Source organism: Phoca vitulina, unplaced genomic scaffold (genome assembly GCF_004348235.1).
Source record: "Phoca vitulina isolate PV1807 unplaced genomic scaffold, GSC_HSeal_1.0 scaffold8, whole genome shotgun sequence".
Taxonomy (NCBI): domain Eukaryota; kingdom Metazoa; phylum Chordata; class Mammalia; order Carnivora; family Phocidae; genus Phoca; species Phoca vitulina.
This window is the reverse complement of record NW_022589711.1, coordinates 5507728-5534428: the sequence shown is the minus strand read 5'-3', so window position 1 is coordinate 5534428 and position 26701 is coordinate 5507728. Positions and strand designations below refer to the sequence as shown.

The following is a 26701-nucleotide window of genomic DNA, read 5'->3' as shown; positions in this document are numbered from 1 at the left end:
CTTTGGTCACTGAAATAGAAAAGTATTTTGATTAGTAGCTCCCCGTTTTATGAGTTATTTTATTTCGGTCAGAGTTTTATTTCTTTAATAGGAATATTCAAGTTCACTTTAGGATACCTTAAGATTAATATTTCTGAGAAAAATAGTAATGTGATCTTATAATTGAACAGAGTATCTAAGATCAATAAGGCATTTCCATTTTATAGATAAACTGTGTTTACTTACACATGTCTCCAGAGAGATGCAATAACTTTTTCAAGGTCACATAGTTAACTAGGGAGAAAAAGTGAAATAGAGATCTTTATTCTTGTAAAATTTAATGAAATCAGGTAAGTACAAGAAGTATTTATTTTTCTCACTCAACGAGAATTAAAAAGATGAAACTGTCACTTTCTTGCTCTCTGCATTTACTTCTATATTAGCTTTTCTTAGTTAACATTTGTTAAAGGACTTTGAGATATAACTTGGAAGTATGTTTTAATTTCATAATTTGCTTATTCTCAAATATATACTTACTCAGAAAGTGAATATTCTGATGTAGCAAATGTTATTGAATTGGAAAGGTCAACTAGAAAATTAGTAATGGTGACAAATAATATTTATGGAATATCATAAAAAGAAATGTTAATTTTATACTTTAAATATAGCAATTACCACAGCTAACAGGTTAGAAAATATTACCGGAAGTTCTGTCCAACTTTTTTTTTTAATAAAAATATACGGGGCGCCTGGGTGGCTCAGTCATTAAGCGTCTGCCTTCGACTCAGCTCATGATCCCAGGGTCCTGGGATCGAGCCCCGCATCGGGCTCCCCGCTCCGCGGGAAGCCTGCTTCTCCCTCTCCCCCTCCCCCTGCTTGTGTTCCCTCTCTCGCTGGGTCTCTCTCTGTCAAATAAATAAATAAAATCTTAAAATAAAATAAAATAAAAACATAGCACTTGAAAGCCTTGAATGAAATATTGATTGATAGTCCATTGTCAAGTCTGAGAGTAGTGAAGTGAAATCATGTTTTTAGGAACCCTAATTTTACAATAGTATAAATGAGGATAAAGAATCTACAGGCTACATGGTCTTGTTTTATTTTAAAATAAGAATGTGGTACCTGCACTGCTGAGTCTTACTCTGATTTGTTTGAAGATACGTTTTTAGGCACTTTAGAGGTTGTTGATAAAATATGGAAATTGTGTACTTCAGTAAAAAATTGGAACAAGGTCATGGTTTCAGAGCTATAGAGAGGTGACTCAGGTCTTGAAGGCCAGATATGAATGTCAATCAGGGAGACTTTCAAATAGGAAACTTAATGGCTATAAAAGAAAAGGTAGATGTGCCAGCAGACTACCTCAATTTAGTGGTGTAAAACATTTAATATTATTATCACTCCCTTCTTTTTTTCTTTCATAAGTAAAACAGGTCTCTAGCTGAGGTTATGTTTATATTATTTCAAAATAAAATTCCGTATTCGTAAGTTTTCTCAAAAACAAATTCCTGGGAGAAGCCTTTTCAAAAAACTATATGAAATAACTTATTTTTTATGAAATAGTTTCAGGTGTGTAATTTGAGTTGTCGTTAATTTCAGTTCTACATTTAATATTGAAGTATAGAATTGATTTATATTTGAGCACGTGAAATTGAATAATAAACAGTAAAACTCAGTGTAACCTAGAGTTTTAAAAGTGTTTCTTTATAGTAGTTCACCTTTTAGGGTGTTACATTTTTCTGAATTAATCCATAAGAAGGTATGTTACGATTAGAAAAACTCACAAAGGAGATAGCTTATATTGTTCATATTTCAGTTATACAAATATATAGCTGTATTTATTTCCTGCAGCATATTGAGAGAGGATAATTATTTTAGAGGCAAATAGAATACTCAAACATTTTTACCCTCCTCCCTTTTTAAAACCTAGTTTGAACTTCATAACCTCTAGGCTTACATTAATGTGACATATTAATATTACTTATAGCAAATATAAGAGACCTAACTGCCAGCTTTTATGTTAGTATGCGCTGTTTTTGTTTGTATCCCACTAGAGTTTTCAGATTTAGAAGGATTCTTTTCCCTTTCTACTTCCCCTGGGTCTCCTTTGGATATTCTGCCCTCTACCAATTACATTTTTCTCAATGATAAGAACTGTGCCTACACATAGAAAAAACCTGAATGGTCACTGAGTGAAACAAATGATGTTTGTGATAAAGAAACAGAGTAACCTGATCCTTCCTTCAAACAAAAATGACATTATGTTGTTAAAAAAGTAGATTCTGGGCTTTCATATCAGTCTTAATTTTGACTCTAAATGGAAGACATGAGGTAAACAATTACCAAAGAAGACTGGAACTATCTAAATTCAGCAATTACAGGCTTTTCCTTCCCAGTCTTTTCTTAATTCCTAGTTCCATTTTTTTGTCTTTATGACATAACTGTATAACTGGTTTCATATATGGTGTTCTCAGGCTTATAGTACATCAGATGATTTTTTTTTGGTAATGTTCTGAATAATCAAAAACATAAATGTATACTTAAAGTATTTTATAATTGTAGTTGACTTTTTTTTTCAAAGATGAAATACTAATACTATGTGTTTCTTTTAATTTTTAAGTTATATAGATTCCTTGCTGTTCCTTATCTGTGCTTATCAGAATAACAAGGAACTCTTGTCCAAAGGCCCAAACAGAGGACATGATGAAGAATTGATATCACATTATAGAAGAGAATGTTTACTAGTAAGTTGAATATACATAGGTCGTGTTTGCTTTATCATTTTGTCTTATATTGAACACATTTTCCAGACTCATGTGTAAGTGATTGACTATAAATTCTGATGGGGAAAGCGTCATGATGATGTCTATAATCTGGGTTTAATCCCTGAAGATGTGAGAATGCACTCCATTCTTTATTATCCCTTCTTCTTTATTGGTCCTAAATATTGCAGGTGATAAACCAGAAATGTTCTTAAAATAGGATCAAAATAATTACATTTTTATATTTAAATTTTTTCATCATTCTACCATTCCCTTTTTTGGTGAGAGAAGAGGTGCTGCATAGAGCATGAGGAATTGCTATTCCAGAAAAATAAGAGATTTTTTTGAGTTTTTATATATAGTATATTTGGTATACATAATGTCAAAAGATTCATTATAATACAGTATCCTTTTTTCTCACCTAGTCATTGGTAGTTTTTGTTCCTCAATATTTTTACTATCCATGTGTAGAAATACTACTATAAAAAAATACTAATCACTAAGTTGTGATTTTTTTCCTATACAGAATACACACACATGCACAAAAGTATTCAAGAATGTATGATTTTTGAACTTATATAAGTTACATGGTTTAAGTGTACTTTAAACAACTTTAAGTAGGTGTACTGGTAAAATGTTTTCTTTCAGTAGAACTACATAGTATAAGCTAATTGTAGTCTTTAGTATGTCTTTAAAATTTTCGAATGAGAATATTAGGAGGTTGTGATCTTACTATTTTTCTCTCAGCTGCTTTTATTGCATTTTAGTGTATTTTAAAACTCGAAGCGTTAGTGGTTTGTATCCATGGAGGATAGTTCTTAATTTGGCCAGTTTCAAAAGGTTTTTGTTTTTTGTTGTTATTGTATACATAGCTTTTTCTAAGAGACTTCATGCTAGAATAGATTGAGATTGTTTTTCCCGATTGCAATTTGTTCTAATATTGTTTTGTAAACATACTTATTATGTTGTTTTTGGTATTAACACAGTATTTTTATTTAATTAAAGAAAAGAAAAATCTTTTTCTTTTCCTCATTGCATTAAGAAATTAAATGAGCAAGCAGCAGAACTGTTTGAATCTGGAGAGGATCGAGAAGTAAACAATGGTCTGATTATCATGAATGAGTTTATTGTCCCATTTTTGCCCTTGTTATTGGTGGATGAAATGGAAGAGAAAGATATACTTGCTGTGGAAGACATGAGAAATCGATGGTGTTCCTATCTTGGACAAGAAATGGAATGTAAGTTTAACCACTGCTAGTGGGCACCTCAGTTGTTGGGATTAAGCGTGGTTAGAATTAGATGTTATTCATTTTTATCATTTTTTATATTCTGTAATATTTTTACATTCACATCACTTTTTTTCCTTATTTACAAACCAAGTTGTGCACATTGCCTTGCCATTTATATTTTACCTCTCTCCACCAAATGGTAATTATTTTGCATATTTTGAAATGAAACATCAGTTGACCACTCTAAATTAATAAATCTTGTTAAAGATGATAATTTCATTCCCTCTCTATCTTTAGCTACATGTAATTGTTTGTATTTTCAGCAAACCTCCAAGAGAAGCTGACAGATTTTCTGCCAAAACTGCTCGATTGTTCTACTGAGATTAAAGGTTTCCATGAGCCACCGAAGTTACCTTCATATTCCACACATGAACTCTGTGAGCGGTTTGCCCGAATCATGTTGTCCCTCAGTCGAACTCCTGCTGATGGAAGATGAACTGCACACACTTTCCCTAAACACACTGTATAAACTTTTTTTAGTTCTTAACCCTTGCCTTCCTGTCACAGGGTTTGCTTGTTGCTGCTATAGTTTTTAACTTTTTTATTTTAATAACTGCAAAAGACAAAATGACTCTGCAGACTTTACCCAGACTGCAAACAATAAAGCTGAGAATCGCATGGCGCTCAGACTTTGTTTTAACCAGAACTGATGTATAATTACAAATCTGATTGATTTCATTATGGCAAAACCATGCTTTTGCCACCTTCCTGTTACAGTATTACGTTTGCTTTTATCTCTTCTTTATTTACAGCTTTCCATTCAGTCTGGATCCTTCCACAACTACAGCCATTTAAGTGTTCAGCACTGTGTACGATACATAATACTTGGTAGCTTGTAAATGAAATTAAAGAATAAAGTTTTATTTATGGCTACCTACGTGTTTGTAAGCAGGTATATTGTATATTAGTGTATCATTTTAGTTATATATAAGTGAATTTTGTCTGGGGATTGTGTAAGATCGGATGAATAGATGAATAGATTAATACAAACTTTTAATTTTTCTCTGTTAGCACATTGGAAATTTACTAAGTATTTGACACTTAAATATATCTATATTTTTGACTAAGTTGTTAAACTCAGTATGGCACCTAAACCTGTTTTGAATTCAAATCAGGTTTTCACTGAAGTGAGCAGCTGATATTTAAGTCAACCACACTGAAACTTAACTTTTTCTTAGATTAACCTTTTATTTTTTTATGTATTTACAAATAATATAGCAAGGTGATTATTTCAAGAGATACCAGAAAAAAGTACTTGAATAAGGGCTATTTAATAGTGAAACTTATAAAAAATCTGTATATGTATATACACACACATACACACACATTCTTCATATTAGAGGACAATGTTTTGCATTATATAATCATTCTATTTTTGTAAATTGTATACCACTTTAATTGAAAATGTTCTCTACTAATCAATGCTGTGAAATGAAGTTGATATTGTTGAACTAGAAATTACGAATATCTTTCCCTGCTTTTATTTTCCTCCTTTTCAAAAAGAAAAAGCTGTAGAACATTTTGTAGATGGAACTGCTGTTTAAGATTAATGAAGTCATATTGTGAATGAAAATCAATGCTTTAAAGGTAATCATGTTACCAATAACCTATTTTTGAATTTATAAAAATTTCTTTATAAATGATACTTTGTTAGCATAGTAAAATATATCATTATACTATGTGTATGTTTGTTATAGCGTCGCCAAAACTTAGAACTCTCTATAAGTGCCTCTCATAAAAGATCCTGGACAGAGTAGGAAGAAGAAGATATTAAGCCATTATATAATGTTCCCTCTCAAGGTATCAATGCACTACTGAGGTATTAATGACAAGGACTTGGTACTGTTTCTTTTGTAAGGTTAGATTTTGCACATTGGAGCTATCAAAATGTGTTTTGGTTTAGATTTTAAATTCTCTACTGAGCAGTAGTAGTATTTTACATTGGTTTTCAGGTCCTGTGCAAAGTTTTAAAACTCCATATGCATCATCAAAGCATTTGTAAAGTATCTTCAGTATTACATGATATTTTACCGTAATGGTAAAGTTGCTTGTGTTTATGTATATAATTGACCACTGAGACACAAGTGCTCAAACACCATATGGAAATCACTCCCTTCACAAGGCACATCCAGGGAATCATGCGGCTCGTGCTGAAGGTAAGTATTATTATTGTATTTCATTTTCTACTTAAAAGCCAGTTGATTCATTCCTATTAATGAACCTGAGTACTTATTTCAAAAAGTGACCTTTTTTGAAGACCTGGGGAAACAACTTGTTTTTATATCAATAAGTTTCAATCTGGTCTAAACTTAGAACCACGGTACTAGATAAAACGGTCAGTAGCATTTTATGCACCTTAAATTGATGCTGTTTAACTTCCATTTACTACTGATCCCTTGTTTGTTGGAAGCTTTTCAGTATTTCCTTCAGTTGCAATTTCAAGGAAGTAACTAAAAATTTGTTTTCTTAGTTTTAGATTTATTGAGACTAAGGTGGATTTTCTCCTCCTATACCTAATTCTCCAGAGTTCAGTGTCTTTGTTTATGATTCAGAGTTGTTGACTTCTGCCTCTGAATCCTACTGCCATCCCCAAAAAGTACAGTCACTCAGATGCTTGCGGGCAGTGAGTAGGGATACCCTTGTGTAATCATTTTTTTAAAATTTATTGTACATCATTAAGCAGATTAAATATCATTTGTGCCCATGATAACTTCATCCAAAGTATGTATATTACTCTCAGGGCTGCCATAACAAAGTACTACAAACTCGGTGGGTGGCTTATGGAACAAATCTATCTTCTCAGAGTTCTGGAGGCTAGAAGTGTAGTGTGTGGGCAGGTGTAGTTTCCCCCGAGGCCTCTCTCCCTCGGCTTAGAGACAGCAGCCTTCTTGCTGTGTCCTCACGTGGACACCAGTCATAGGGGGTGAGGACCCCACCCTTACGACCTCATTCAGTCTTTTTTAAAAGTCCTATCTCCAAATACAGTTACATTGGGGGGAGCGGCTTCAACATAAGATTTGGGGGCTGGGTAACACAATTCAGTCCACAGTGTGTGACAGCCTGATTTATGTACCTCCTTACCAGACACAAAAGTATGATAGTCTCTTCCCTTTAGCCTCAGGATTACAATGCAAGTATCTATAGTTCTGCTCTTCTATCTGCTCTGTTGTCTTCTTTTACTTTCACTGTATTCTAAAAACTAAAGTTACAGCAGACCAAATTAAGAATTGCTCACAATACATTCACGTAATCAGTATCAGTTCAGTGTGTTTTCATTGAACAGATATTTACTGATTGAATGAAATAGTCTATGTTGATCTGCCCTTGTTTATGTGGGTTTTCTTTTTTTGTTTTTGTTTTTCCATCAGTTCCACTTTGTACCATGGATCTGTTTCTATTTTGCTAGTGTTTTTATTTTTACCTACTCCACTTCCCTTTTCCATCCCCCTTTCCACCCCCAGCACGGAGGTAACTATTGTTAACCACTGTGGCCACATATTTTTCCATGTTTGGGTAATGTTATGCAGTGTATACACAAAAGTGTTGGGTTTTGGTGGGGGGGGGAAGCAGAAAAGGAAAGGGTCATCTATTTTATGCATCCTTTCTTCTCACTCCTGTACTTTCTGGCCTTCAGTTCTTTCTTTCTCTAATGAGCTTTGATAGAAGTGACAGTAATCAAATAATAATAAAAACTACGACACTAATAATAAAAGTAAATGAATCATGATTGAGGGAACTATATACACAGTTGAATACACACATACATACACATTGGAATTTCGAGTATCCTTATTCATTCTATGCACAGGTTTTTTCAGTGGCTATTTCAAACCACTGCCATCCTCCACCTCCTATTCAATGCCAGCTCCAGTAAAACAGGATGATTTTTCCTTTGCCTTACCAAGAAAATGGGACCATTGGGTATGATACCCTTCAACTTTAACCTCCATACCCATACATTTATAGTTAGTTAACCAAGATGTAATAGGGGATTGATATTACTGATAACCCACTGTTATGAAGAAAATATAAAATCAAATGTGTAAAATGAACTTACACATTAAAAGTTAAAAGTACATCCATTATTTGGGGGACATATTTGCTCTTCTGTAGAATTCAAAAAGCTTATTTTTTGTCTTATACCAGCCCAAAGCCTGTAAAACCTCAGTTTGTCCTTTAGCAAATGGTTCTCACTTTTTCAATAATCTAGAGCTAGGCAAGTATTCTTAACCCTGGTTCTGCATCAAAAGCACATGAGGAGTGTTCTTTAAAAAAGGTGTGTAAGTCCTATCTATTATGTGGATTCTTAAAAGACTTTTTAAAGTGAGAACTAGTTTGAAACCATTTGGTAGGTGTTCCTCCAACTTTAATTTTTCTAAGAATCAACTCTGCCCTTGCCCTGAGAGACTAATTGAGCCTGGCTAAAGCAGGATGGAAAAATTTGCTTTTTGCATTCTTGTATGTCATATGAAAAGGCAAGGATTTACATTTGCTGATGGCCCCCTCAGCTATGGAGCATGCCCATTTTAGTATGTGCTCTAGCCAACCAAAGCTATGCTCAAATGCTTCTCAGTTCCAACTTACTGAACTTCTCTCTCTTTCCTGAGTGGTCAAGAGTGCAGGCTCTAGAACCAGACTGCCTAGTCTGCATCCTGGGTCAGCTGTTTACTTGACCAGCTATTACTCTTGGACTTTTCTGTGCCTTTTTGTATTTCTTCATCTATAAAATGGGATTGTAGTATAACTTACCTTATAGGACTCTTAAAAGTTTAAATGGGTTTCTATATATAAAATTCTTGGAAAATGTCTGCCACATAGTAAGTGTGCAATAATTGTCAGCCTTTTATAATTTGTTGCTATTGTTTACTCCTGATTTTCAGAATCTGCCTTCCTGAGACAGGCTTCTTTGGGCTACTCTCATTCCTACCTGCATTCCCTGTCATTTCTTTTTTTTCCTACTCCTTAAATATGAGTGTCAAGGATCTGTACTTGGCTCCCTTCTAACTTCACCTTTTCTGGATGGTTGCGTCTACTAGTTTGTCGTCTTACTGCCTGCGTGCTGATGATTCACAAGTCTGTGTCTCTAGTTTCTAACCAAACCAACCTCATGCGTTTCAGACCCATATATGTTGCCAATGGTCTGGTCAATATACAGACTTGGATATTTCACAGGCACTTCAAGCTTTGCACATCGACTAACTTCATCGCTTCTTCCCAAACCTAATTCTCTTGTATTCCCTTGGCGAATGATACAACAACCCAGACTTGGGGAATTATTCTCAATTCTACTTTTATTTCCATTGGTTACCAAGTGTCAACAGGTCAAAATTGCTAATACGTTGCTCATGCATTTCTTCACTAGTACTGTTGATGAGATCTCTCATCTCTTAATTTGGACAATTAGATTTGTTCCTGAATGGCCCTCTGTCAGTTCTTTGTTTTAGTTGAAATACAGTTGATATACTGGCCTCTTTGTCACTGATCTTGCCCCTATAGTCCATCTTCAACACTGTTGGCAGAATAATCTTTCAAAGAGGTTTTACATTTTTGTCTTCCATTGCTGGACAGAACTCCTTTAGAGAGAGATAATATCCTGGTTTTGTAACCTCAGCATCTGTTAAATTATCTGGCAACTTAATAGAAGTGTAGTCTTACAGATTCTCTGGCCTTCTAGCCAGCCATCTTTGACCTCCATTGTTCAATATGATAACCACTAGCCACGTGTGGCTATTTAAATTTAAACCAAATAAAGTTAAAATTACTTAGACATACTAGCCGCATTGCAAATGCTCAATAGACGCATGAGATTCCTGGCAACACACTGGATAACATGTTTTAGAACATTTCCATTACCACAGAAAGTTCTATTGGACAGAGCTGCCGAAGACCCTTGGTGATATGGACATTTTCCTTTACTGACAACATGAGAACTTTCAGGTACCATTAAAGTGCTAACCTGAGCAAACCAGTCCTTAGCATTTATGTCTTTTTATCTTGATCCTGCCATTAATCACGTTAGTGTATCTGCTCTTTAGCTAGCACCTCTCGCAGCATGTGTCTGTCAGGAGAGCCCACGGTAGGTATTTCAACAAAGGAGATGTGGTAGAGGCATAGACGACAATCCGGATATCCTAACTGCAGGAGGTAGCCACTATTCCTAGGGGCGAGGAAACAAAAGGGGGAAAAGTTGGGGTTGCCAGAACCTTGGAGCTCCTAAATAGGAGTCCGCATGGACTTGGTGCATAAACTTCTGAGACGGTTCGCCACCTACCTGCTCTTGCTACTTCTGAGGGATGCAGTGAAGATAGTTCTAGACCTGAAAATAGTTGAAGACTGGAATCAACTGACATTAGGTCAACACTGGTAGGATTGGCAAGCAAAGACAAAATAAATCTTGTTTTCCTCTTCCTACCTTCCACCTTCTCTCTAGTACTTACTGGCAGGATCTAAATGGAATGCAGCAGTCAAGGGGGTCAGGAAAATGCAGTTTGTGGAGTCCCAGCCCCAGCATCACAGAGCAAAGGATAGAAGGGTGGAATTGGAGCTGAGAGACAATAGGTAAAGAACATATTAGTTTCCTTTTAAGAATTCCTTTTTACCCAAAGATGTTAATCCCTAAAATGCTAAATATTCAGGAATGTATTTGTAGACTATCTCTGGGACCTCAAGAGTAAATGCACTAGTTCTAATTGAAATCATGTTGCTCTTTTCTATCAAAGGAAACCTTTTAATGATCCATTTGTGCTTTATTTTTAAAATCAGTAGCAGAAAGAATTCACTCACAACCGTTCATTCATTCACATATATATTTTTTTCTTCCTTTTTTTTGCATGCATGCCACATACCACACAATCTACCAGGTGTACATACATAAGACAAACTTAGTAAGACAAAAGTAATAATCCACCCAAATCCATCTACCTGAAGTTAGACACTTTTCACATTTTTATGTTAATCCTTCTGCACATTTTCTGTGTATGTGCACATGTACACACACACACACAACTATAATTCAATGATTTTCATAAACAATTTAAAAATATAATGTAGACATTTTCAAGGAAGTGTGTATAGATCTGTCTTACTGCTCTACAGCATTTGATTATAAGGAAAACGAACTATAACTTATTCATGGACATACAATGTAGGCTGCTACTTACATCTATGTGCATACTAATATTGTTTTCATGCCTTTTGTCTTTCCAGTAAATTTCTTGTATAATTTCTGAGTTACTGAGTATCCATGTTTAAAATTTTGAGCTAAATTGTCAAACGAACCTTCACCAAAACTATCTGATTATACTGCCACCACTAGAGCATGGGAGTCTGTTTCCACAGGTTCAACAAAGAATATTGCCAGTTTTTAGTAGTTTTCAGTAACAAACAAAAGTTTATTGTATTATTTTTTTTTATTTTTAGTGAGAGTGAATATATTTTAATATGTTAACAGCTGTTTGTATTGTGTGTAGTTAACTGCTTACACTTTGCACTTTTATGGGGGTTGTTCATGTCTGAATTTACAGTAGCTTATATTAGGAATCATTCTTTATTATGCACATTGCAAAAATTTTCCTTCTGTCATTTATTTTAAGTTGCTTATAATATTACTGTTTTATGACTTTTTATTTTTATGTAATCAAATCTGTTGACCTGCTTTATAGTTTCTGCCTTTGATATTCTGTCTACAAAGAATTTTCCCTGTCCAAGATTATGAAAATACTCATCCATGTTTTCTTCTGATATTTTTAGGATTTTATTTTTTATGTCAGCTCCAAGTGCAGGTGGAAATTATATTAATTTAAGGAGTGAGGTAAAGATTCATAAATTTCTGCCAAGATTATCTAGTTGTCTAATACTATTTATAAAATAATTCCTCTTTTCCCTTACTGATTTAAAATGTAATATCCACTAGAAAATAAATTTTTATATTTGATATTTATAAACACTCTACTCAGTTCCATTTATGTTTTTGTTTATTCAACTGTCATTACTAATTTAATCACTGTTGTTTTAACATTGATTTGAAATATTTGTTTTATAACTAATAAACATTTTCCTATCTAATACATCAAGTGTTACTCCCCGGCACATACACCCTTAATACTAATTTTTTCCCAGAATTCTCTTTACTCTGACAGATAAATTTTAGAATTATTTAATCTTACTTCAAATAAAACTCCTATTGGCATTTTGATTGTAATTACTTTGGCCTACCTAGATTGGCATATAGAGAAATCATAGTTCCTTCACAATATTGAATCTCACTATCCAAAAAGAATATTGTCTGTCCTTTTATTAGGTTCATAGGTTCCTCAGTTGGAATTCTAAAATTATTTTCATTTGTCTTTAATTGTAGGTATCTAAATGTGTTTTAATGTTTTTATGGTGCTTATGAATGAGCTTCTCTTTACAACTTAAAAAAGTTTTCTAATTGAATACTATTGGAATGGAATTGCAGCTCTCAACCTTTTTGTCTTAGGACCTCTTCACACTTGAAAATTATTGAAGACCTAAAAGAGCTGTTGTTTGAGCATGTTATATCTTATTGATATTTACCATATTAGAATTGAAATGGTAAAAAATGGATAATATCAATTTTACAACGAGAAAATATCAACATAACATTGATGTTAACAAAAATAATATATTTTCTAGAACTACCCTAAGACCCAGCAATTGCACTGCTGGGTATTTATCCAAAGCATACAGTGATTTGAAGGGGTATCTGCACCCTAATGTTCATGACAGCAATGTCCACAATAGCCAAAATATGGAAAGCGCCCAGATGTCCATCAACAGATGAATGTAAAGAGGTGTGGTGTGTGTATTTATATATATATATATATATATATAGAGAGAGAGAGAGAGAGAGAGAGAGAGAGATAGATAGCCATCAAAAGAATGAAATCTTACCTTTGCAACGATGTGGATGGAACTAGAGGGTATTATGCTAAGTGAAATAATTCAAAGAAAGAAAGACAATTATATGATTTCACTCATGGAATTTAAGAAACAAAACAGGTGAGCATAGGGGAAGGGAAGGAAAAATAAACGAGATGAAATCAGAGGGAGACAAACCATAAGAGACTCTTAACTGTAGGAAACAAACTGAGGGTTGCTGGAGGGGAGGTGGGTGGGGGGTTGGGATAACTAGGTAATGGGCATTAAGGAGGGCATGTGATATAATGAGCACTGGCTGTTATATGCAACTGATGAATGACTAAACTCTACCTCTGAAACTAATAAAACACTATGTTAATTAATTTTAAATATAATTTAAATATATATATATATTTTTTAAATGAAAAATAGCTAGATTTTTGCCTGGTCTTTCTTTTGGAGGCTGGTGTGCTTAAATCATAAGCCTGAGTCTTGAAATAAAGTACTAATTATAATAGCCCCCACACCTTATAATTAAAAAAATTAATGGTGTGCTCACACTTCCATAAAACACATAGAATTAAAACTTGGAGGAAGGGAGGGAAAAATAAAATGACATAATCCGAGGGGGAGACAAACCGTAAGGGACTCCTAACCATAGGAAACAAACTGAGGGTTGCTGGAGGGGAGGGGGTTGGAGGGATGAGGTAACAGGGTGATGGGCATTAAGGAGGCCATGTGATGTAATGAGCATTGGGTGTTATACGCAACTGATGAATCACTGAACTCTACCTCTGAAAATAATAATATACTATATGTTAATTGAATTTAAATTAAAAAAATTTTATTGTGTCAGATTAAAAAAAAACTCGGACTAGAGAACATTAAAATTGATTTTAAAAATAGGAATCATTTTTCAAAGAAGTCTTTTCATTTCTTTGAAAAATAAAAATTGTCCAAGTTTAACAGTTTGGAACTTCAGTAGTCCTGGAAATTTCAATAAGACAACTGCCCTGCTTGGGTTGCGTTTCTTTACCTCATATTTTGAAAGTGTCTCCAAGAAAAAAGCTTACCTACTGCTCTCAATTACTGCAACCCTGTACTGTCCATTGTCCAAACACTGAAAAGAGTTGCTTCATATATTTCTATCCAGTTATGGTTATTGATGACAAGAAAGTTATTCTGTTGTCAGCTGTTCCATGATGGCTAAATCACAGAAGCCTATAAATCTTTGAGAAGATAGCATAGAGAGGAATATTGTTAAGTTCTTGGAATAACAATGAGTTTCTTAATGGAAAAAGAAACATGAAGGAAATTTTTGATAAATTTAATCACATTAAATTAAGGATTGTCCCTCAAAAGATTCCCTAAGGTGAATAAAAAGACATGGCAATGTAGTGGGGGAGGATATTTGCAATGTGGAAGATGACAATGCAGTAATAAAATGATGTAAAGAGTAGACTTATGGCTTGGGGAAGATAAATATGACATACTTTCTGAAATGTTCCCAGATGTTTATCATTAAAAAACCAACAAAGATTGCTAAGAAAAACCAATACACAGCATTTTTTCAACAAAATTAAGTGACAAGGCATTTTCATAAGATACAAAATACAAGTAGATGGAATCAAACTATGGGGTACACAATATTTTGTCAAGACTTGTCAGGTTTTGCAGAGGTGAGGGGTTGCCGAGTAAAGAAAAAGGGAAGTTCTGTGTGTCCTAAGAACTCCAGAAAACAAATTACCAATAAATATCCATAAAAGGAGAAGATCCCTCCAAGTATATCAGAGAACAACCTGCAAAACAGAAGGCTCCATTGGCTTCAATATGTGGGTGAGTACAAAAGGACATGAGCACTAAGGTACTGCAAGAAATCAGAGGGAGCTGAGGCAGTCTAACCCTCAAGGAAATTAAAAAAAAAAAAAAAAAAAAAGTCAAAACCAAAACTCTATTTCAGAAGGACAGAAATCATCTTGGAGGAAAAACTGCTGGGAATAGAATCCAGTTAAGATGGACCTAACCCAAAACTATTAATCATCTGACTTGCATAAATTCCTACTCTTCCTGATGTACCATAATGGCATTCCTGCATCCCTAGGAATTAGTGAAAATATAGTGTGTATTATACCTGAAATGCTCAGTTATATCCTTTCCCCCAATGCACAGTCACCTTGGTAAATGGACACTGGTCCCTTTAGGGGGAAGTTATGACTTAAAGTATTTATACTTCTGTGACACTATTGGGAACTTTCTTAAGGGGACTAAGCCTCCCCTTCTTTCAGGTTGCTCTGGGCCTACAAACTCTTACATTTTGGAATTGGCTGAGGGCCCATGACTCTTCATTTTGGTCATTCAAGTTGCACGCCCATTCAACAGATTTACAATCTTTTCTTCAATTGGCTACTTAACTATTTCAGTCCTGGGACACCATAACAGATGTTGCCAAAGATCACATCTTCCAGTTACTTTGACTTTGGTTGTGGTGCCATTAAAGTAACCATGCCCACCTTCTCTCCACTACTTTAGTGACAACATGACCCCTACCTCTCTGTGATCCTATTATTCCCATTGAATTCTGGGAACCTATTTCAAGGACAACATTTCCCATTGTCATTTCTGATGCACAGAGAATAGCCACAAGAGTTCATCAAGAATGTTGGTGATGACCTCACTAATATGTTTCCCAAGGATTTGATAAAGGGAATATTTGAATATTTTCTGGACTCTCCAGTAGACACAGTAGGTGAGTGAGCAGGTCTTACACAGTAAATCTACTCCAGCATTGCAATCTCCTTCAACTTTTGGCAACTCCATTTTTGGTATACCAAGCAAGTTCTGGCATCTCAATTTTGTTCAGTGTTGGCCACGTGTCAGTCCAAGTTTCAGACAACCAACCAAGAAAACTCTTCTAGTTGCTCCTAGGCTTCCTAGCCAACAACTGAATCCCCAAGTCTCTGCCTAGTGCTTCGTATCAGTAGATTCAGCCAAATCCAACAGTATATTCCTTCACCCGGATCAAACATCCATTTTCACACATAGTCCTTAGGTTCCTCTCAATATAAAGATTTTATTTATTTATTTAAGACAGAGAGACAGCTAGAGAAAGAATGCAAGCAGGGGGAGTGGAAGAGGGAGAAGCACACTTCCTGCCAAGCAGGGAGCCCGATGCGGGGCTCAATCCCAGGACCCTGGGATCATGACCTGAGCTGAAGACAGCCACTTAACCAACTGACCCACCCAGGTGTCCCAGGTTCCTCTCAATATAAATCGACAAATTTTGCATTACTTTTATGTGTGTGATGTCTCCTCTTAGGTCACACTTCACAGTTGAACCCTGGGGCCTACTGGGACTTGAGTCTGAACGTAGACCTACAAGCAATAAGAGGTGGTAAGTGTGAAAATGTTGAGAAAGATCAGCAGTTTCCTACAGGACAGCTGCCTCAAGTGAGGCCATTATATTACATTGATTAGGCCAATCATTGACCTAACTTTAACATAAGAGATCCTGTAGTTTTGTGAATTCACTTTGCTTTTTCATGCAGCCCCTGACAGAATTAAACTTTGGGTATGGTTTTGGAAATGGCCTTGAGGCTAAAAGAGACAAGTATTTCATGTAGGATAGTTGCAGCTTTCTTGTCCTTTACCCAGACTTTGAGATTACAATTTAAGGCTCTGATCTCATCATTTTCTTTCTTCAAATTCTTCAGAGCACTGGGTATTATACGCAACTAATCAATCATTGAACACTACATGAAAAACTAATGTTGTACTATATGTTGGCTAATTGAATTTAAATTAAAAAAAAACAAAGTAACCAATCAATTCCTTTATACTCCAATTTCACTAAAATACGACCGCAGCTACTTAGTTACAAGTCAAAGTCTTGCCTTCTAGAGGCATTTAATCATAGGTGATTTCAAGTAATAATTTAAGTCACAATTTTGCCATTGCCATCAATGGATTACCAGTGTCCCTTTCATATCAGTACCTTTATGGTAAGCAACATTAATTTACTTTAATCAGATTGGAGATAAAAATGGTAGATTATCACACTGAAGATTCTGTTACCCTGAACCACTTTTGATACCAATAACTACATTTATGAGGCTGAATGAGGGAGTCACAACTATGAGTTGTGAGATAAAAATACTTATGATAATTAAAACTACAGAATTTGGGGAGGATTTGGGAGTGAAATTATGGGAGAGAAGTTGGGAAATTAGAGAAATTGTCACTGACCAGTCAACCTGGGAACCCAAGCACGCCCAGCTGCTAAGTGGGATTCTGGAGAGAAAGCTCACAGGGAGATCTATGAGAAGGTGTGCCTCCACCATAATGATGGTCCTGGGGCAACTGACCGTCAGCAGAGTTAGCAAAGAGCTGGGTGTGGAGTGGAGGAGAGCAGATGCAAACTAGAACATAATGTCATCTCTGCATGTGTTAGTCACCGCATCTAACCAATGGCCTTCAGAGAAAAAAGGCTAATTCTTCTATTTTCCCAATCTTGTGATTGTTTTGACCAATGCTAACTAGCAACCATAGAGAAAAGGAAGTTCTGGGAAATGGACTTAAGCTCTAACGGGTGACACACTGCAGGCTATAATGAAGGCATGGAAGAAAAACAGCCACAAAGCAAATGTGTGTGTGTTTGTGTGTGTGTGTGTGTGTATGTGTGTGTACATACATACAATATGTGTTATACAAAAATGCCTGAGAATCCAATAAAAAAGTAAACTTGAATAGAGGCTTTACAAAAAGTCCAAATGACTGGTAAATATGGAAAAGTGCACAACTTCATTAATAATCAGGAAAATGCAAATTAAAACCACAATATGCCACCAAACACCCACAAGATTGGTAAAAAAATTAACTTTTGGCACTACCAAATGTTGGTGAGATGTGTATGTAGCAATAGGAACACTCAAATTATGCTCGTGGGTGTGTAAATTAGTGTAACCACTTTGGAAAATATTATTTTAACATTTAACATTATTTTAGAACATCTGAAGTTATAAGCACATTATACAGCAATTCCTAAGTATTTTTCTTAAAGATATTTGGGTATATGTGTACCAGCTTACACATACAAAAGTATTCTTAGAAGCATTGTTCATAGTAGCAAAAACTAGAAACAACTCAAATAGCCATCAACAGTAAACTGATAAATTATAGTGTATTCCCATAATGGAATACATACAGCAATAAAAAGGAGCAAACAATAGCTATGTATGTCAACATAGGTGAATCTTATGTGATAACACTGAGTGAGAGAAGCAAGACAAAATCATATACAGTATCATTCTATTTATTTAACGTTCAAAAAAACCCTGGGTAAAATCAAAATATATAGGAATTCATTCATGAATGGTAAAATTAAAATAAAAATCAAGAAAAGGATTACCATATAAGTCAGGATAATGGCTACTTTGAGGAGGGAGGAAAGATGTGTGATTAGAAAAGGACATGGGGGAGACTTGCTTCCGATTTCTTATGATCGGATGTGTTTTCATTTTCTGTATGTATGTAAGTTTGCAGTTGGAGATTGGAGCAGAATTGTCCCCTGGAGATATAAATTTGAGAATCAGCTCTGAGATGCAGTTAAAGCGAAGGGAATTTCCATGACATATAGTAAGATGATGTAGAGAGAAGAGAGGAGGGCCCAGGCCTGAGTTTTGAGGAGCATAAAAGGGCCTGTGCTCGAGGGAAAACCAGGGCAGGAAATAGAGAATATCAAATGAAGTAGGAAAGTCTTGTGTCTGTTAGTCTAAGACAGAAGAGTTTTTCAACAAGTAGGAACTGGTGTTTCTGAGTAAAATGGGGACAGAAGAGTCCGTTATCTGCACAAGGGTTATCTCTAGAGTGGCGGAGACAGAAGGCATGATAGAACGTCTTCAAGAATCCATCAGGGACTCTGCATCTAGAAAGCACTGTCATTAACAAGATACTTACAATATTGGATAAAATATTAGAGTAGTTTTAATGCATCCCTCAGGCTGGGAGGAAAGTGAAGAATACTCTCAATGGCCAAGAATCACATAAGCCTAGACCCATTCTGATCAACTATGCCAAAAGGAAGACTAAATTACTTTTCTAGTCTCCCCATAGAAAATATTACAAAATCATTAACATGTGAAGAGACATGGCCAAAAATGTCAGAAAAATATTATTGAGATGACTGGATTTAATTATATTTGTTAGTATTTATCATATTTTTATAATTTTTGCTATTTCTTTTCCTATTCCAGTAAATATTAACTTTCCTACATAATTTTACATTTTTCATTTAAAAGCTCCTCCTCCCACCATAAAGTGGATCTTTGGGCCCATAAAATTTAATTCAGGCCAGTAAGCTGGGGAAAGAACAAAAAGCCCAGGAAAAAGAATAAGCATTAGGAAAAAGGGGAAAAACCTTCTTCCCAAGGAAGGCAGTAAAGAAACATGTCTTTTTCATCCTTTGCTCTGGATGAAGGGAGAAATTCACAGCCATGAGCTGCTTATCTGGGGATATGGTTTGAGGCTGGAATTGACATTGCATCCATGGTCTCAAAAATCTCAAGATGAGAGTTTTTTCCTTTGAAGGTTGGTAGTAGCAGCAGGAATCTGGCAGCAGGAGCAAATTCAAATCCTTTTGTGCGTCAAGCAACTTATACCTAGAAGGACTGAAAATAGAAAATGAAAAGTTTTGGCCCTCAGCAACATGGTTTTTAAATTGATGTTATATAAGCCACGACCAAGAGGTAAATATAAACATTTGCAGAAATTGGCATAAAGAGCCCTTTCAGATGTTGATGTTGGAAAAGAATTTGCCCCCGTTTTGATGGCAGTTAGGCATTAGGAGAGGAAGAATTTTAGAAAGTAGAAGGGTTGAAATAGCATGACAGATATGATCACATTTATCAGATTGATGAAGCTTCCAATAAATGTGGCCTTAAAATATCTTTAGAACCTCTCTCTTATCCCACGTTGAGGTGGGTACAGAGGAGCACTACCTAGATTCCCTTGGTAGGGAGCAGTCCTGCCCAGGGTCTGCCTCAGGGCAAAGGGCTGCTTCATCCAAGGGCATGCCCACCTGGGGTCCCACAGATGCATGGAGTAAATAAAGGTCATGCCATTTTGGCCCAATGCAGGGCCATATATGCTCCAGAGTTCCCCACTGGATTGGCAAAGGCTTTGGTCCTCACTCTTGTCCTTCTCTCGCTATCTAGTCCCAGCTTCCCCTATCACTTCCACAGGTGATCTATTTTCTGCACACAAACTCTGCCTCAATGTGAGCTTCTGGAAAAATGCAGTCAGTGACACATGTCTACCCAATTAGATGTGACTACATTTCTCAAGCATATTGATGCAAAAATTGAACCAAGTTCATTTTATAAGAAATTCTCTCATTACAGGTTAATAAATGTGTGTTCTGGTTCATAAATGTCTATAATGTTTCATCAATCTAAACTAGTTCATCAAAATATGATCATCCTGGTTAATAGTACTCAAAAAAGTAAAGAAAAATGATTGAACTAGAGGCTCTCCTAATGTGAAAATTTACTAAGAATTTTGTTAAATTTTTCTATGCCTTCACTAGTGTGTGTATATTGGGCATTCTTTTGATCACTTTATTGATAATTTTAAAAGCGCTTCTAGTTGAAGAAGGGATAGTTACACGCAATAATTCGATTGTTGTCTTCTAAATTCCCAGTAGGTGGTGTCATAATACTGTATTTAGGGAATAGGTTTTTTTTTTAATAAGTGGAAAAAAAGAAAACGCTAATATACTTGCTCAAATATATGTACTTTTATTTTAAAAGCTTCTTTACTTTTTCTTCTAAGGTGGCACTATTATAAACACCTTAATTCTTTGTAAAATGTTTCAATTCATATTTTTACAAAAAGTAAGTACTAAGTGACGGCATTTTATTCTTTTATTCTCTGGAGTTATACAAGACTACACAATCAATCAGTAGAGTAAGATGGCCAAAATATTTCCAAAAATTTTTTCCCAGAATCTTTCTTTTTGCTCTCATATCTTGGACATACGAAAAAAGAAACTGTTCTTGTTCTGGAATTCAAACAGGAATGCAGGGCCTGTCATTATAACCATTATAACCTTTATTTTGCACTGAAAATGTTTTCTACTTTTAGCTACTCTTTTGAACTATCAATAACATAAGCGATTGGCCCTGCTGGAAATCCAGCTATTTCTAGCTGAATTGAATGTAGTCTTAATTTTCCTACCTTACCCTTTAGTAATCCTTGCATTTGCTTTGGCAATATAATACATGCTAATGTATTATAGTTGTAACTCAGAGGATAGTATGGCCTCAGTGTAAGGATGACTCTCAACATGGCCTGTAACATTTCATGTTCTCGGTGTCTCCCCAGCTAGATTATATACCCTTTGAAGATAGAGCCTGTGGATTAGTGGGGTTTGTTTGCTTGCTTGTTTGGTAACCCCACAAAGCCTAAACTATGCAAAATTACATAGATATTTGGAAAATGTTTGTTAAATAAATGTGCTACTATTTAAATTTAATAATTAACTTCTCCTTGAAATGTTCCTACACCCCAGAGATTAGGTATCTACAGCGTGAGGTCTATTATTTTGGTAATTTAATGCTTGTGATACTTCAGTAGTCAGGAATCTGAAGATGTATGCTCCCCATAGGGTTGGTCTTTAATGGAATGATATAAATTCTTTTGAAAAAGTTATAAGTATTTCACTTATTTTTTAAAAGTCTACTAAAGAAGTTAAAGCATTTTAACTTCCTATTTTCTGAAATTAAAAAAATTTAGATGAGATAACTTTAAGTTAAAAAAACAGTTTTCAAAAACTACTGAGATATCTCATTACTTTCAAGAAAATGTTGAACACTCAGGCCCTTGAAGGGGCAGAAAGTAAGGCAGTCTCGGGGACTTAGCCATAAGAACCATTGACATTTCCTGGGGAAGTTGTCTCTAGACATTATCACTGAGTTTAGTGGTTTGAAGAACTATTTCCTGAAGGCTCCATGGGAGCTCTCTGGATTTGACCCTACGTTGTAATGGCCACCAATGTACAGAAATAATGATATTTCTCCTTGAGAGCCAAGATCTATTACCCCAGGTGTTAGAGTTAAATTGTGTTTCCTTAAAATCCATATGTTGAAGTTGTAACTTCCCATTACCTCAGAATATGGCCATATTTGTAGGTAGGTTATTAAAGAGTAATTACAAGAAAATGCAATGATTAAAGTTGGCCCTAATTCAGTATGACTGGTGACCTTGTAAGAAGAAGAAATTGATACACAGACATGTAGAGATGGAAGATTCTGTGAAGACACAGGAAGAAGATGGCCATTTACAGGCTCAGGAGAGAAGCCTCAGAAGAGCCAATCTTGTCAACACCTTGTTCTTGGACATCTAGTCTCCAGAAATGTGAGAAAATAAATTTCCATTTTTAAGCCACTCAAATTGTCGTATTCTGTTATGGCACCCTAGCAAACTAATACACCAGACAATATTTGGATGATCTTTTTGGTTTCTTCCTTTAGTGCAAATGTTCTCTAATCTTTCCTTTGCCTAAAAATGAAAGAGGAACTTTGTAGAATGCAAATCTGGGCACCAAACACAAACATTGGGTCAGCAGATTTGATTCTAACCAAGGTGGTCTCTAGTGGCATGAGTAGGCCAATATTCTCTTTTTTGGATTCCATAAACCTGGTAGGAAGTGACTCTTCCTTGAGGTAAAACAAAACAAAACCGAAAACAAACAAAAATAACTCTCCCAAATTGATTCAGAAACCTAAGGTCAAGAACTAAAATTTTGAGTGGAGTTTTTATTTCTGGGAATGACATAATCATTTGCTTCAAAGCAGTCATTCCTGCTTGGAAAAGAAAAAAAAAAAAAAAGCTGCACAAAATAAAGTACATGTAGCTACGTGAAGGCATTGGAGAACTACCTAAGTAATGAAGACTGAGGATATGCATAGGCCTGAATCCAGGAAAGAATCAAGTTGGGTAAGCCCAACATCAGATGTTGCTTTTCTCTTCAATGCCTTTACCAATTCCTAAAGAGGCAGCTCCGAGGTGGTGTAGCTGAGTAGTGTTTTTGGCTGATTTATGGAGCTTGAGAGGATGGGAAGGATTGAGGTTCAGGACCCATAAAGAGGGAGAGATCTTGGAAAACACCTTGTACTGACACTTTGAAAGGTTATACTCCAAGAACAAGAGTAAACAGAAATAGGCCTTCGGAAGGACTAAAGCCCAGGTTTGAGTCTTTTCAATGACTGATGAGATTACTGTGAATTGCTAGCTGGGTTGACTGCTAGAAATAAAAGATACATCATTCCGAGCCTGATACAGTCTCTTCAAACTTTACATATAATATCAAGCAAGCTGAATCAGACAAAGCAAAATAAGTACAACAAAAACTAGCAGAAAAGAAGAAATGACCTTGAATTTAAATGACAAGGAAAAATCATTAGGAAAAGATACCTGGGAGAACCAGATCATGAAAAGATCATGCAAAGACTTTAAAATAAATGTTATAAATAGGTTCAAGGAAGGAATTCATGGGCAAAATAGAAAATTTCAAATGGCAATTAGAAATGTAAGAAAGAATGAAGAGCAAAATAAAAAGTAAATATGTGGGAGAAAAAACACTTCTGGAATGGTGGAGTAAGAACCTCTGAAAATATATTCCTCCAGAAAAACTATGAGAACTTACAGAAAATGATTAAAACCAACTTTTTTTTTAGCACTCTGGAAATAAATCAAAGGACTGTAACATTCTGAGGAATGTATATTCATCAAAAATGACAATCTAGGTAAGAAGAATGAGCTCTGTGGCATTTTAACCTGCCCTATTCTCATCCCCCTCCTCCCACCCCATAGTAGCCTTGAAAGCCAGGGGCTAAGTAACACTGAAGAGGGCAGAATGGATTTGGCACTCTCCAAAAGCCTCATCTCCAGATAATTGTTACTACTTCACGTGTCTGGCAGCTACGTGGAACGTCCACTTCAAAGGACTTATCTTTAGTTGAACTGACACAGAATTTGCTCAGTGGGAAAGGTTCTATGCCCAGAGCATTTGTGAAAAAAATTCAGTAACAATTATCTTACATCCAGGTAGCTGCCCGAGTTGGTGATACCAGCTGGGGCAAACAAGAGGCTGGCCCAAAAACATAAAAGGAAAATTTGGAGAATAAGATGCTCATATGGAGTTTTAAAAAAAGCTCTGACATAGTCCTGGGGATGTAGAAGGTCAGGCACATGGGCAAGGCTATGGTGTGTCCCGGCCAGGAAAGATCTAAGAAGACCTTAATCTCTCACAAAAAGAAAATCAAGCAGAGTATGATGGCCTTGGTAAATTGAGAAGGCAGAAGTTACAATGCACAGAGGCTGAGATGGCTGGAATTTGTGCCACAGAATACCTAAGAGGAGAGGGCCATTTTGAGTTTGTTCAGAGGTTAGAAATGTGGATTTTATGTTCTTTTGCTGTCTCACTCCTTCCCAGAGCTTTTTCTCACTTCAGTGGTATTTTCCTGGTATCAGTTTTCTGGCTCTTCTCAGTCAGAAATACAGTGTGATTTTTTACAAATGCCCGATTACCACTGGATGGCCTCAAAGACTGCAATTAACTTTAGGCTAAAAGTGCCTCCTTCTAATTGTTCCACTCCTTCCCTTGAGGGTATACTACACATCCAGTTCTGTCTTCTTCAGTTCACTCTCCATTGCCTTTCTGTATTAGTCCAAGTTTTATAGGTGCTTCTTGTGAGGTGCGTCCTCTGATAGAACATTACTCCACCATTAGTGGAAACCTTCAGATTGATTAATCTCCAGAGTTCTGAAAAAAATTGATACCGATAAATACCTGATAGAAAATTTGTAAAAAGCAACATCTGTTGTATACATCTAATTTATTCTGAATATAAAGGCACTGATAAGGTTAATGTTAATTTGAACCAGTACATGCAAGGGCATATCAAATATGCCTAAGTCCCCAATTAGCATAAAATACTTAGCCTAACACCCAACAGACAAGAACAACACTGGACTCCCTGCCTGTCTCCAGGATGCACTGATCTTGCTGAAGACAGTTATGTGAGGTTATTATGACCACCTACTTCTGTTTGGGTAGAGAATACTTGTGAACAAAGGGTCAGCTGGAAATAAACAATAGCCAAAGGAAATAGAATGTCTGGTCAAATAATAAACATAAAGTAGTACATATCTTTCCAGTCTATCGGCTGTCATGGCTTGTTTGCTTAATTGATTGATTGCTTAATTAGTTTGTTGAATGAAAATAAATGCATTTTATAACAGTAAGTAGTTTCCTTGGTTATTTCTTTTAACTGGCATCCTCAGCCAGATCTTTGCTGTAACCTGTGGTAGAATCTAGATTTAGAGTGTACAAATTAAATTGGCAGATGACTTAAATACAACAGCCTTGCAACTCCTGTGCTATAGCTACCTAGTAGTTAGTTCTATTCCGTTTTTTAACTTCCAAATTAGATATTATCATTAATAATTTATATAGGCAAGTTGTTTTACATTTAGAGACACATTAATCATTCAATATTTCTTATGTTCCAACTGTCATCCTCTAATCAATTTTCTTCTTATTGAAGTACATCTGAAGTTCCTCTCATTAAGGTGATAAACATTCAAAGATTTTGGTTTCTGAAATGTCTTTACTTCACCCTTGTTCTAGTAATAGAGTTTGGCTGGATACACAATTCTTGGTTGATATGTATTTTCTCACATTTTGTCTTTCTACTATCTCTGGCTTCCCTTGTTAATGTTGAAATTTCCATCATTAATCTGTCTATCATCAATCAATCTATCATGCCTTTGTAGGCGGTCTCCTTTTGCTCTCTGATGTTTTTAAGATCTTCTTTATTTGTTTGGTGTTTGTATTTTCACTACAATATTTCCAGGTGTATATTTCTTTGTATTTGTCTTGTTTGAGATATACTGGCAGATATTTTTCTTCCACATAATCATTGAGGGACTGAGTTCTTTTTGTGTCCCAATGACTCACTTTTCATAGTCTTAATCCAGCCAGCAGAAAGGAAAAGAGACTGTTGGGGAGGCACATTAGCTTTTTAGTATCTTTGGCCCAGAATGACATATGTCAATCATTTCCACTCATTTTTCATTGAGCAAACAGTAGTCACAAGACTACAGCTAGATGCTAGTGGGGCAGCTGCTTCATAATCCATCTTTTTATTTCCAGGTATAGAACACATTTTTCCTCTCTTCAAGGAAAATAACCCGAAGTCACTCAGCTATTACATTATTAGACAAAAGTCAAAGCTCTTTAGGTGATATTCAGTGCAGTAGGCTGAATAATGGCCACCCACAGATATCAGGTCCTAATCCCTAGAACATACCAATGTTACCTTATAAAGGAAAAGAGTCTTTGCATATGTGCTCAAATTAAGGATCTTGACATTGGAGATTATTCTGGATTATGTGAATGAATTTTAGATGCAATCACAAGTGTCCTTATGAGAGAGGGAGAAGGAAATTGAGACAGAAGAAGAGAAGACAGAAAAGGAGAAGACCATGTAAAGATGGATGCAGAGATTGGAGTGATGGGACCACAGGAAAGGAATAACAGCAAACACCAACAGCTGGAAGAGGCAAGGAATGGATACTCCCCAAGAGTTTCTAGAGGAAGCACAGACTTGCCAACACCTTGATTTCAGCCCAGGGAAATTTGACATTGTACTTCTGGCCCCCAGATATGTAAGAGAATAAATTTCTGTTGGTTGAAGTCACCAAGTTTGTGATAACTTGTTATACTAACTACAGGAA

General features: G+C 35.6%; 1 protein-coding gene across 5 annotated transcripts in view; it reads left to right on the top strand.

Annotated features, from left to right (window-relative positions):
- The window catches only part of USP25 (ubiquitin specific peptidase 25), a 136001-nt gene extending 124073 nt beyond the window's left edge, over positions 1 to 11928 (top strand). For all 5 annotated transcript variants that reach the window (XM_032406294.1, XM_032406297.1, XM_032406293.1 and 2 more), the window contains 3 exons: positions 2597 to 2720; positions 3781 to 3976; positions 4291 to 11928. In XM_032406294.1, coding sequence (XP_032262185.1) covers positions 2597 to 2720; positions 3781 to 3976; positions 4291 to 4463 — 493 coding nt within the window. In that variant the 3' untranslated portion in view covers positions 4464 to 11928. The remainder of the gene's footprint in view (positions 1 to 2596; positions 2721 to 3780; positions 3977 to 4290) is intronic.
- The last annotated feature ends 14773 nt before the right edge of the window (positions 11929 to 26701 follow it).